Here is a 12,236-nt window from a genome sequence, read left to right as displayed (position 1 = left end):
TGGGGAAAATGTTTTTTTGTTTTTTTAATGCGGATTTATACGATGCGCGAGTCCAGTCGGACACGGGAGAGAAAAATTTCAAGAGGCGAATCCAAACGATATTTTTTCGTTGTCTGGTATATGCAAACGATGTTACATCGAGCGCAGGTATACGTATCCTCGTCTTGGAATACAGGTCAAAAAGTGATTTATCCCAAGGTGCATTGTTCTCCTGGGCGGTTTATTCTCGTACATAGAGCTCGAAAGTTATTAACCCAAAAATCCGCTGCAGCTCTCGACGCTAAAAATCCAACGGCGGCGAGGTCACTCGATAATTAGCCGCACACCCGGATGGAAATCTAATTACCAGCGCTCCTGTACGCGCGCATTATGCTAATTATAATTTCTTAACACTAATACAGAAACTAAAGCCCGAAGTCAAACTCGGCGGCGCAAGATTCGCGCTAACCCGTAAGCAATGTTTCACTCTCTGATTCTATTTTATTGCCGGAGAGCTAACCGTAATTTGTGTTGCTTTCGACGAGGGAAAAGACAAAGCAAAGTTTCCCGAGAGCATATAGTGGGTAGCTAGCCCCCGAGCCTGTCTGATACCATTTTCCGTCGAGCATAATCCGACAGACGAGCGATGGGAGTCAATACACATTCTCCGCGAGAGGCGTAAACTTGCGGCAAAGTAACATTCGCTGCTGCTGCGGGAGCAAACGTTCGAAAGACGAAAACGCGAAAAATTCTTTTGAGAGTTTGGAAATTTACCGCTTTGTTTTTTCCCATATCATATGAGCAATTTGTCTGTCTCTCTCGCTGATGGGATTAGGATCGTCCGCACGCGCCAATTTGCAAGAAGAAATACCCTGGTAGAAATGACCCTGAGAACTGGCCGTTTATTAGGTAGTAACTAGGTTAAATCCTAAGAACTGGCCAGTTACTAGCCTGTTCTTAGACTCATTTCTACCAGGGTAACTGCGAGCGGCATAAAACAAACGAACTCCCGTGAAGCGTTTAAAAGTTTCTTTTTGATGCCGGGTTTTCGGATCGCTTTTTGCAGAGTACTCTCTCTCTCTCTCTCTCTCTCTCTCTCTCTCTCTCTCTCTCTCTCTCTCTCTCTCTCTCTCTCTCTCTCTCTCTCTCACACACACATCCGGCTCCGACTTATTTTTGCTAAGAGTTTGAGTGGGAGAGCCTCGCGAGATATATATGGTATTTTCATAGAGCAATTTTAGCCCTATTGTTTTCCATTAGAATTCAAAGTTCGTGCATATGGCTTTGTTAACTTTTATCGAGCGCCTTCTTTTCGAACGACAGAAAATTTAAAAAAGAGATAAACTCAACCAAGCCTCATCAAGTATTGAAATCCGCAAACTTGCCCAATCGCAGAAATCTCGTAACTCTCGTCGACTCCGCTGCGAAATCCCCCTTACTTATGTGAAAAAAGTCCGTCTTGCGCAACTCCGGCGCTGCCAGCACATAACAGCAGAGCAAACAGCGAAACAAGCGTACAAGACGCGCGCAATACTATAGGTATAAATTCGAGCACGCGTATATGTGCGCAGTTCGTGTATAGCGGACAAACACACGGGCCAGCTCCATCTCGACTACGGGTACAGTCGTTGCTGGAGGACCCTCGAGCGAAATGAGCCGCACGTTAATGGAACGAGCCTGTCGCGAGCCCAAATTAAATGGCCCACTTTGCTCGACTCAATTTTCATCCACCTGCACGTGTGAGGATCTTGATTTTTCTTCGTTCCGATATAGCGAGCCGAGAGCCGTGAATGGTAATGGAATGTATTATTCGCCACGGGAGATATGCTCGGCGAATATTGGCCGCGGATGTATAATAATTTCGTTATAGGACTGCGCTGAATGAGGTGCGGATTCTTTTTATACAGGGACGAGAGAATTTCGCGGATTGAATTCCAAGTGCTCTATTTACGGTGCCGCGATGGTGATTGGCGAGCTAATTGATTTTGCTGAATAAGAGTCTCATCTCGGTTAATTACATCGTATATACAATCAAGCGTAAACACCTCCCGCCCTTTCGTCCACCCGTTCATCACTCTCCGCGTCTCTCTCTCTCTCTCTCTCTCTCTCTCTCTCTCTCTCTCTCTCTCGAATCAGACTCCAAAGCCATAGCGCGCGAAACTTAGCCCGCACTCTGCAGTTTGCGGCCCGTAACTCAACCTGACGTTCTACCCGCGTTGCAACTTCCCGCGCCGCAAAACTCTGCTGGCCGTGACACACACGTACGCCAACTTCTCTCTTCTTGTTCCTCCGCAGAATCAAGAGACTCGCGCGCATTCTCTTAGCCATCCTTGTTTTTCCAGCTCGCGGTTTCTCATATTTTTGCGTCCGAAAAATCCTCGCGCAAGGCCGACGCGCCGGGATTCGGCGGCGTTAACGAGCGGGAAAACAGATGGCCGTTGGCCCACGAGGTATTTGGGTCAAGCTTTTTTTTAATCCGTCGCTGCTCGAAAAGTGATTTCCTTATATACCGCGTATAGTGGCGCGATTTTCATAATTACGTCCGAGAGAAGACGTGGATTCAACGTCAGTAGCGGCGGACTTTGTATTTACGCGGGCGCGATTGTTGCAGCTCCGCTGCTTCGTTCCGGCTCGTGTAAATATTCTACTGTATACAGGGGGGAAAGCGTCGGGGCCGCGCCGGCGGAGTAGTAAAAGACTCTCTTCGTTGTGTTTAACCGAGTAGTCGGCTCTGGCTTTATTAGATCTGCTCTTGGCCTCGTGAACCTCCGGACGTCGTTTTTCTATAGGTAAAGGTGCAGGAATTCATGCAAATTCTTCTCGTTAAATTCTACATTGTTTGCGCGCCCTTTTGTCGAAAAAACGAAAAATGTTTCTGGCCGTCGTCGTTATGTTCTCCCATAACGACGTCCTGGTTCGGAGTTGAAAAAAAAATAGTAGCGGAAAAAAAACCAATCGATATTTCCAGATGAAGCGAAGCTTTGCTCTCTTTCTCTCTCTCAAAGCTGCAGCGGGGAATCGACATTATACAGAGCTTTTTTACCCTCGTTCTCTCTCTACGGTACGTATAAACGCAAAATTCGCGTGGCGCGTATACCTATACGTATAGAGTAACGACTCGATGACGATCCTTCTTCCTATATGTATCTTTGACGGGGAAAGAGTATATACCGCCGCAGCGGAAAGGAACAATTTCTTGTCCTGCATATATACCGCAGCTTGCACGACGAGTTTTCTCTTTTACGGTTCCGCCTTTGTTTGTTTACTCCGCGTTCCTTTGCAGCGAGTCTTCTTATTTATCCGTCACAAACGATCACCGAGAGCTACTTTTGTGTATTTTAAATCAGCCTCGTGTATTGATATTTCAAACCGCGAATGTTTTCCATTGATTAATAATGATAATATTCATTCTGCGAGTGTATTACCTCCGACGACGACGACTTTCCGCGAAGGGTATAAAATTTATACGATCCATCTCCATTATCGTCTCCGCGATCCGACAAAGTACAGCCACTGCTACGTTATAAACCACAACTGCGGTTATACAGCGCCAAAGCGATTCCATCCATTCCACGCACTCGCGTAAGATATAAGCCGCGCGCGCAAAGTCGTCCGTCCCCCGAAAAATGATCGCGATAAAACTAAGAATCCTGACGTCCTCATGACGAATGCAAAACTCGCGAGTCGAGTTTCGCGCTTATTATACGGCCGGCGCACCTGTGCAGCCTTGCTACTCTCTTCTTCTTTATATTCCTCGATTCGTCCTTTGTTTTATGCGCTCCCCTCTAGTTTCGTAGACGCAGCGGGGACGAACGACGAAATTTTGAATTCCCGCTCTTCGGTTGGCATGACACAGCGGGATTTATGTATGATACTCGTGGCGATTTTTGTGTATCAATCTTTCGACTCGGTTAGCTCCGTGTGTGTGTGTGTGTTTGTTTTGAAAGTTGGAGAAATTCCAGCGAGTGCAAAGTTTCTCGCGGCCGAGTTTCTTCGGGGATTCCTTTTATTTCGCGGCCGAGTATCGCTTTGTTCCAGATGGGATTATTCTTTCTAACGATATTAGAGCTGGCCCGGCTTTTTACAACTTTCGAATTCAATACAAGTAATATACTCTTTGAAAAAATGCACACGACGTTGTACAAAGTATACGAATGCGCGTCGCCCCATTCCGACCTAAATAGCGCACGTATAAAGGCCAAAATTCCTCCTCAGCCCGGCGCACTGCAGAAGGCGCTAGATACGCCGATCGAGTTTTAAGTGGCTTTTGGGAATTTTCGAAAGGCCGCGCGCGTTCGGGCTGTTAATTAAGGATGGGCGGCTCGCTATCGCGCGCCGCAAATTGCTTTCGGAGCCTCCGAAACTCGCCGAAAGATTTATCTCGGCTACGCGCCTCTTGAACACGTCCTCCTCTCCGCACCCCCTCGAGCCTCTCTAATATCTCTCTACGTATAGCACACGATGTACACGGAAAAAAAAATTACACACACACACACACATGCGCGGCACGTTGATGCGCTACTGGTGTATAATTCCGAGCGCAATTAAGGCAATCGCGTCGCGATTTCATTAACGCTCCGTGTACAGCCATATATATATATAAGACCTGTATGTATAACATAGATGCAGCAGTGCAGGGAACTCGTGTGACACCTATAGCGCGGGCGCGATAAGGGATGACGAGTGTCGCAAGCACGTGCGCGCAGCGAGTTGGAGTTTATAGGATGTGGCTGCGCAAGTATAACAGGGCGCAAAGTGGGACATTAAGATTCCGCAGTTCCTCGCGCGCGAGCTTTATCGGGATATCTCTCACTCTGGCGGCGGCTGTCACGTTTGTTATTTCCGAAGTTTCCCCCGAGAGAGGAGATCTGAGAAGTAGGGGGCGTACATATACTTCAATACTATACTTTGACGAATTATTTACTATGAGAGACGACGATTTGTTGCAGCTCAAGCCGAGTCCAGAATTCTTCCTGCAGCCGAGAGAGAGTCTGGTGCGCGAGGGAAAGGCTATCGGTGAGTTCGGAGATATTTTATTTCTGTAGAGGAATTATATCATTGCTGGAGGTGCAGAGCAAACATGGGTCAATTGATGTATTATTGATGCTCTCTATCTCGGTTGGCGGAGTGAAATAACAAATTTATTTGCAGCGGTGACATCGTTTGCCGGAAATTGAAGTGCGACCACTGTATTATCAAAATGTTGCAATTTTAAAACGAAACGTTTATTTATAGCGTCGCAAAAAAAGCAAAAAAAAATTCTTTTCAAATCACTCTGCATGTAAGCCATCTCTCTACCTACACTACCAAAAACTCTAGAAATATTCGAATCCGTGCATTCGCGAACGCAAAACACGAACCAACTACCATACCACAAGCACCGCAAGCTTAAAAATGCATCCGATCGAAGCCGCAAAATTCTTCCCTCGCTCGCTCAAAAATACACCGCACAGCAGCGCGACGACGCCTCTCTCCATGATTGAACGTCGAAACCCATCAGATTCTGCGCGCGCAATCGAGCCCCTCGAAATCTGAATAATTGAATCCTAATCACATTTCTCTCGTCGGGCTTCGAATATTCCCCAGTGCGATCGTTCTGGACAAAAACGAATAAGACGTAGAATATATTGTTTTTGTACAATTTTTCCTTCGCTATGTAAACAGCCTTTTGCTTCTTTGTTATAGCGAGCCGCGTTAAACGGGCAACTTTCGTCACGCAAACTTTCCCATACCTGGCAGGAATTTTAATCGAACTTTCGTCTGTGCGCAGCAGTTTGCGTTCATCCAGAGGAGCGCGCGTATATGGTACTGTCTCGGTGCGTTTTTTTTCTCTTTCTTTTTCCGAGCTATTTTTGCCGCAACGTTTGTTAATAGAAAAGTTGCGCGCGGGTACTGTACTCTTTAAAACGTAAACTTTCGAGAAGTTTTTTGTTGCCGCTGCACCGGATCTTCTTTAAAATTGAATCTCTTTTCGCTGGGAGAAGGACGAAATTTCTAGCGGTACATTTTCGTGAAAAATGAATAAATAACGAAGCCGGTAAATAAGCCTATATGCTCGTAAAATAACAATCCAGTCGATGGGGAATCATAAGCTCGCGGGGAGTTCTGATCGCGAAACGTACGTCGCAGCAAATCATGCTTAAGAATAATCAAAACAAACACGTCCGCCGTAAGCGTCGACTCTGTTTCTCTCACCCTCGTCGCCGTTAATCAGGAATTATATTTCTCCTTCGACTTCCTTTCTCGTCGTCGATATCGGCTGCAAGCGTCGAATGAGCGGTATTACTCCCTCGCGCGCGTATAGTGATCGATGCGAGGGATTTATGGTTGGTCGTTTATATATAGATATTGGACGATAACATTTTTGCGCCAGCGGGAGATGTAAGCGTTTAGGATGACGATATTTGCGGCGGGAAGAGGATGTGGTGCTCTCACGTTGTCGAGGAGGTATTTTGTTGGGTGATTGCTGCTATGATTTATATTTGCGGTTGGAAGTTGATGCGGTGGAGAATCGATTGGGTCGTTGGATTTTTTAATGGAGGACGAAGCTCGCGAGGCTTTTGATCGTTGTGAGCTTTTAGCTGCGTAAGAAGGAAAGGCTACGCGTGAAAACGGTGGGAAATTACGCTTAGAGGATAAATGCAGACTAACGATCATCTCGATGCTGCTTATTTACGCTGACCCCGACTGCGGGAATATCCGATGTGCTGCAGCTTCTTATCGATATTCGGCCTGTCAGTTAAGTAGTGCGATACAAGTGTTTACATTCGAACGTTCTCCGTTGCTTGTGTTCCGCGGACTGTGTTAGTGCCAGAATACACGAAGAAGAACATGCTCAGCATGAATTTCGTTTTAATCCTCGCCTCACTGTGTCATTGTGCGCTGTCCTATCCTAATTACGAAGGTAACTCGATCGTTTAAAATTTAATCATCACTTTGAGAACTTAAAACAAATTCTTAGGTCAAGCAACGCACAACTTCATCGCCGATCATCAAACCTTTTACTTCACGAGCAACGCGTTCTCAAACGCCACCACATCCAACAAAAAATGTGAAGTACCAGCTGGCTACCAACTCTACGTTGGATTTGGCGCCTACAAATATCACGACGAACGACACACGGATTGGGACACCGCTCGAAAAGCTTGCATCGCGGAAGGAGGTAATAAGCGTCCATAATGGTAATAAGAGTGCGCTAATGATCGATCAATGTTTCAGCCCACTTGGCCGTCCCACGATCAAAAGCGGAAGAAGCGATCCTGAAAGATTACATAGGCAGCCAAGTAGTCAGATGGGCTTGGGTGGGCTACCACTCTCACTTCGATCGCTCGGAGTTTTACAGCGTTCTCGATGAGCCGATTGACGATGGCACGCGTATTCACATACCCGAGTCGAGAAAATCGATGGACGATCGCTGTGTCGTTATCGCCTACAGGCAGGGTCTCATGCGATGGACCTGCAAGGCTCCCGAGAATTTTTTTTGTAAGATAGACTGCGAGGAGTACTGAAGCGTGGATTGTATGTCTGGTGAGCATTGCACACGTGCCTCAATAAAAACAAAATGTGAATAATCTTTTTCATGCAATTGTATAATGCAAACATTTCGTTATCGCTTTTATCGCTTTGCGGAAACACAGGCTATGATAGCTAGAACGATATCTCCGTTGATGATGCTTATTTATATTTACCCTGACCCCGAGAGTGGGAATATCCGACGTGCAGCTTTTTATCGATATTCAGCCTATTGGCTAGTGAAACATATTAAGTGTTAGTTAAACGTTCTCAGTGGATTTTATCCCGCGAAGCATGTACAACATGCTCAACATGCATATCGTTATAATCATCGCGGCGCTGTGTCATTGTGCATCGTCTCTTCCTTACGAAGGTACGTAACTCGATAAATTCGAATATAATTAGTTTTACACCTATATCTACAAGCATAATCGATAACAACACTTTCAGGCCTCATTCCAACGAACGTGACGCACAACTTCGTCGCCGATCATCAAACGTTTTACTTCGGAAGCAACATTCCCAGCAACAACGCCACACCCGAGAAAACCTGCGAAATACCCGTCGACTATGACTTCCGCGATGGATTCGGTGCCTACAAATTTCACAACGAACGAGTCGCAGATTGGAATACTGCTAGAAAAGCTTGCATCGAAGAGGGAGGTAGGTGATAGTCGTACGTTCGATCTTCGAATCCGCCATAAAATGATTCGTCCATTTTTTCAGCCCACTTGGCCGTCCCACGATCAAAGGCGGAAGAAGCGATTCTGAAAGATTACATAGCAGGTAGACAAACGTGGGTGGGCTTCTACGCACTCTTCGACGACTCCGAGATTTACAGCGTCCTCGATGAACCGGTCGTCGATGATGTGCACATTCGCGCGCACTCGCTCGCACGGCCGTCAGGAGAATCGATTGGCGATCGCTGTGTTATGGTTACGAAGCAGGGCCTTGTGCGCTGGTTTTGCGGAGTGGACGCGTTTTTCATTTGTAAGATAGATTGCAAGCAGTGAAGCACGGATTGTTTATAACTAATAAATAAAATAAAAAAAAAATGTCGGTACAGGTATCGTCGTCACAGTGAACTTTCTTTCGTTCGCGGCCAATAACGTCATCGGCAGAATCGCATCCGAGAAATTGCCCTCGACGACAGTAGTCGCGCTTTACTTACGTTTACGAAGTGCCGGAGCTCTCCGCGTAGCTCTACTCTTGGATAAACCCAGAGCAGCAGGAGAGAACTGCAGCTCAGACAAGCGGAAAGTCAAACAGAAGAGGGAAAACAAGATGAAATTCATAAGCGCAAGCTCACACAAAGGGAGTAGAGACTCCTTCGACAGCCGAGAGAGACTCGTCTCGTTGTTTATTAATCATAGTCAAAATCTCCTAAACATAAATTTAAACAAAAATCGAAGAAAGCAGCCGTGGTACACTCGCGGAAAAATTACGAGCTCCTCTCCCGGCACAAAATTCGCGAAAATCCCTCCAGAGAACTTTCCTCGGCAACGCGTCCCAAGACGCATCCCGCACACGAGCGACACACATCCTCTCCTCTGAAAAATGCAGCGATCGTCCGCTCGTCCTCCCTCTACATACGTACACGTACATACACACGGGCGGCGTATTTCACATCCCGCGCGAACTTGGCGCCGTGGGCCATATTTCTTCCGCGCGGACGTCGAAACAAATGGGATCCGCCGATGAGGGGCCGGCTGTATGTAGGTATTTGTTTGCGCGACGGTCTTCGGTAATTCGTTCGCTTCGACGAGTTGTTTCCTTTTGTTTTCCAGCAGCCACGCCGGCAGATTTATGGCGCGTGGCCAGCAGAAGCAGCGGTGATTTTTGAATTTTTGAGAACTCTGGACGATGGATTAGCTTCGTTGAATTTCGCGCGTTTATGCGTGTGTCGTGTATAATCGGAGCATCGTTTGCATAATTGCAATGAGCCTGGAAAATCAACGCGGTGTAATGATATTTCAGCTGATCATTTTTTTTTTAAATGAGAGAACCGCATTGAATTTGCGTTGGCTTCGAAATGTATAAAAATAGAAAATTATCCGGGGGTGAATTTATCCGCCTGCTTCCGTTTTGAAAATCGCTAATCGCCGAGGAAGAAAAAACTCTGCTCAGTCGGTCGCGAGAGATTACTCGTCGAAAATAATTAAAAAAAAGTAAAGCATCGGCATTAGAAACTGCCTCGTATCGCCGATCCCCATTCCAGCGGATTTCCCTACTCCTCTTTACCCGTCCTAATTCCACTCGACTCGATATTTTTCCTTCGTTTTTCGCCCCGCATTCGCTAATTCCCGCGCCTGTTTTTTCTCTCCTCGCGCTGCACACACACACACCGATTATACCCGCGTCCTCTCTATAAATACACGAGCTTTCGGGGCGGCTGTATACCTGGGGAGTTTCTCGCCCTCGAGTTTTTTAATCGGCGCACAGCTGCTTATTTCCAGCTCCTGTTGGGATACGTAGTGCAGATGTTGCGGAGATATTCCGTGAGGGAAGGCAGTAGTATACATGATGGACGTTCAAAGCCATGGCTTTCTCCCTCGGCGCGAGAGAAAGAGAGAGAGAGAGAGAGAGAGAGAGAGAGAGAGAGAGAGAGAGAGAGAGAGCGAGGGATTATTTATCGCGTTGCCGTGATGACGGCAACGCGTTATGGCTTCTTTCTCTCTGCGGCTTTATTCGTGTCCCTCTCGGCTCTGCGGCTCACGTAATTTCGCGCGCGTGATTCTTTATACGTCCTGCTGCGGCGCGCGAATTATCCCCGGGAATTTAACGACTTTCGGCTTCCGTAAATGACTTCTTCTGTGTCTGCTTCTTTCCCCTATATTTTCGCTGATTGATGGCTCGGTTGAGTTGAAATTTGATCGATAACACGTGTATTTTCGATTAATGAGCTACTATATGTTTGCGAGTATGTAAACAATTTGTAAATAAACTATATCGTGTATCGAGTATTTCATCACAGGCTATATAACTATGATTGAAAACATGATTGGATTCAACACGGCGGGCGCATTTGCACGAACAATATTCCGGATATTATATAATTCGACTTATCCGCACTCGATAATCCAGCACGAAGCCTCTGCACAAAGGGCACTGATGCGCATTACGCGTAATCCACTCGCTTTCACAGGCTGAATCCCCTAACGATTCGCACTGGCGAAAAACATCTGCCCCCCCCCCCCCCCAAGAAAAATCCCCGAGTCCTCGACTTATCGAGTGCAGCATCTCGAGAGCTTTATGCGCGAGAGACGGGGAGAGTAAGTGCGCGCGCGGACCGTTCTTTTTTTGGCACTCATCTTCGCGAAAAGAGCCGCTGACGCGACGATTAGCGCTAAGTGCGCGCGGCTTTCTTTTTTCGTCGACTACTCGCGAGAAGAGAGAGCCTCGTGAAAATTTAACGCGATTCAATAATAGATCGGAGAATTTCACCTCCCGAAACGCTTCTCCTTAAAAAAGAAGGAGTTATCGGTTATCAATCCGCACACGCGCCATCTGTCCCGTCGACGACGGCCGTAAAGTCTGCGAACGTTCGAAAACCCTCCCGGCGTGCCACACGCTACATATAGCCGCGCATATACCTCGAAACTCGTGTACGAAGCGCAACTGCGCGCCGACACACGAGAGAGAGAGAGAGAGAGAGAGAAAAGCCGCTGTGTATAGCGCGCGGAAAACAAGCGACGCGACAAAAGTGGGCCAAAGCTCGCTTGCGCGCGAAAAACGCGCTCCGATCATCGACTCGCAGCTCTCTGTACTATTCCCCAGAACAGCGATTTAGCGCGCGAGTTTGAAAATAAATAGAGGACGCAACAACGACAAAAAATGCTCCGTTCCAACTCTGCGTGCGTGTGTGTGTGCGCGTGTGTGTGTATACTATAATGGAGAGTATATAAGAGAAAGAGTATAAGATTGGCCGGATTTCCATTGATCCTTAACCTCTTCTCTGTACGCGGAGCTTCGATACAGCAGGTGGTACATATTCGAGCTTCTCTCGTCCACGTTGTCTTTTATTGCAGAATTGAAAATTCATTTTCTAACGATCCCGATCCGCACGTCGAGGATATACGTCTATCTGTCTCCCTACCCTGCATTACCCGTAAATTGAAAGCCCGGATCTTTTGGAGCTTTTTATAGCCTACTCGGGGATCGAAAGCTCGGGCGCTATTTAATCGCGGCTATGCGAGAATCGATTAAAATTCCCCTTCTGTGCGCTTATCACCGTCTCTTCGTTCTCTCGCCTCATATAGGATATCAGCCCGAAAAAGCCAACCCATTCAACAATGCTCTGCGACGCTCTCGTCGACAATGCCACCGCGAGCCCTCTCGTGTTTAATAAAAACTCGACGAGCCTCCTCCTTTATATATCTTTGAAAGCGCCGCACTTCGCGCTACCTTAACCCAATTTGAAGCTCCCGCGCGTGTGTAGATACGCGCGCGCGCGCGCGCACACATACACGCCCTTCCCAAGAGTGTATTCGGCGATATCGAGCTGCCGGCGACCTACTTGTGAGGGCCAACTGCCTCCTTCTCTCACCCTCTCTTTCTCTGTATCTTTTTTGCGCGAGTGCGGCTCTTCTCCTCGCCGCGGCGACAGGCTATGCGCGAGCATACGGGGATTCGTCTTAATTCAAAGTTAAGGAGACGCGACTATATACTGATGCGAGTCAGTATGTGTGTATGCGGGGCTCTCGTCATCTCTTTGTCTGCAAGAAGTGCTGAGGAAAATCCATTAT

At 47.1% G+C, this 12,236-nt stretch overlaps 2 protein-coding genes across 14 annotated transcripts in view; both read left to right on the top strand.

Annotated features, from left to right (window-relative positions):
- Positions 1 to 12,236, top strand: part of nAChRa3 (nicotinic acetylcholine receptor alpha 3 subunit) — a 110,064-nt gene that overhangs the window by 68,559 nt on the left and 29,269 nt on the right. For 10 of the 12 annotated variants that reach the window (XM_031927169.2, XM_031927168.2, XM_032597709.1 and 7 more), the window contains one exon: positions 4,929 to 4,995. The exons of the other annotated variants lie outside the window; for them this stretch is intronic. The gene's annotated coding sequence lies outside the window, so the exon portion shown is untranslated. The remainder of the gene's footprint in view (positions 1 to 4,928; positions 4,996 to 12,236) is intronic. 12 annotated transcript variants of the gene reach the window in all.
- On the top strand, positions 6,648 to 8,560 carry LOC100120824. Of its 2 annotated transcripts, XM_001604375.6 has the most exons (5): positions 6,829 to 6,883; positions 6,941 to 7,141; positions 7,198 to 7,864; positions 7,942 to 8,154; positions 8,218 to 8,560. In XM_001604375.6, the coding sequence occupies exons 3-5, from the start codon at positions 7,786 to 7,788 to the stop codon at positions 8,502 to 8,504; spliced, it is 579 nt and encodes a 192-aa protein (XP_001604425.1). In that variant the 5' UTR covers positions 6,829 to 6,883; positions 6,941 to 7,141; positions 7,198 to 7,785; the 3' UTR covers positions 8,505 to 8,560. The 2 variants fall into 2 exon arrangements, with proteins under 2 accessions (XP_003426059.1, XP_001604425.1); XM_003426011.5 differs by lacking the exons at positions 7,942 to 8,154; positions 8,218 to 8,560 and having other exon boundaries at positions 6,648 to 6,883; positions 7,198 to 7,564.

The sequence above is a fragment of the Nasonia vitripennis genome, chromosome 3, assembly GCF_009193385.2.
Source record: "Nasonia vitripennis strain AsymCx chromosome 3, Nvit_psr_1.1, whole genome shotgun sequence".
Classification (NCBI taxonomy): Eukaryota; Metazoa; Arthropoda; class Insecta; order Hymenoptera; family Pteromalidae; genus Nasonia; species Nasonia vitripennis.
This window is presented reverse-complemented; position numbering and strand designations above follow the sequence as displayed.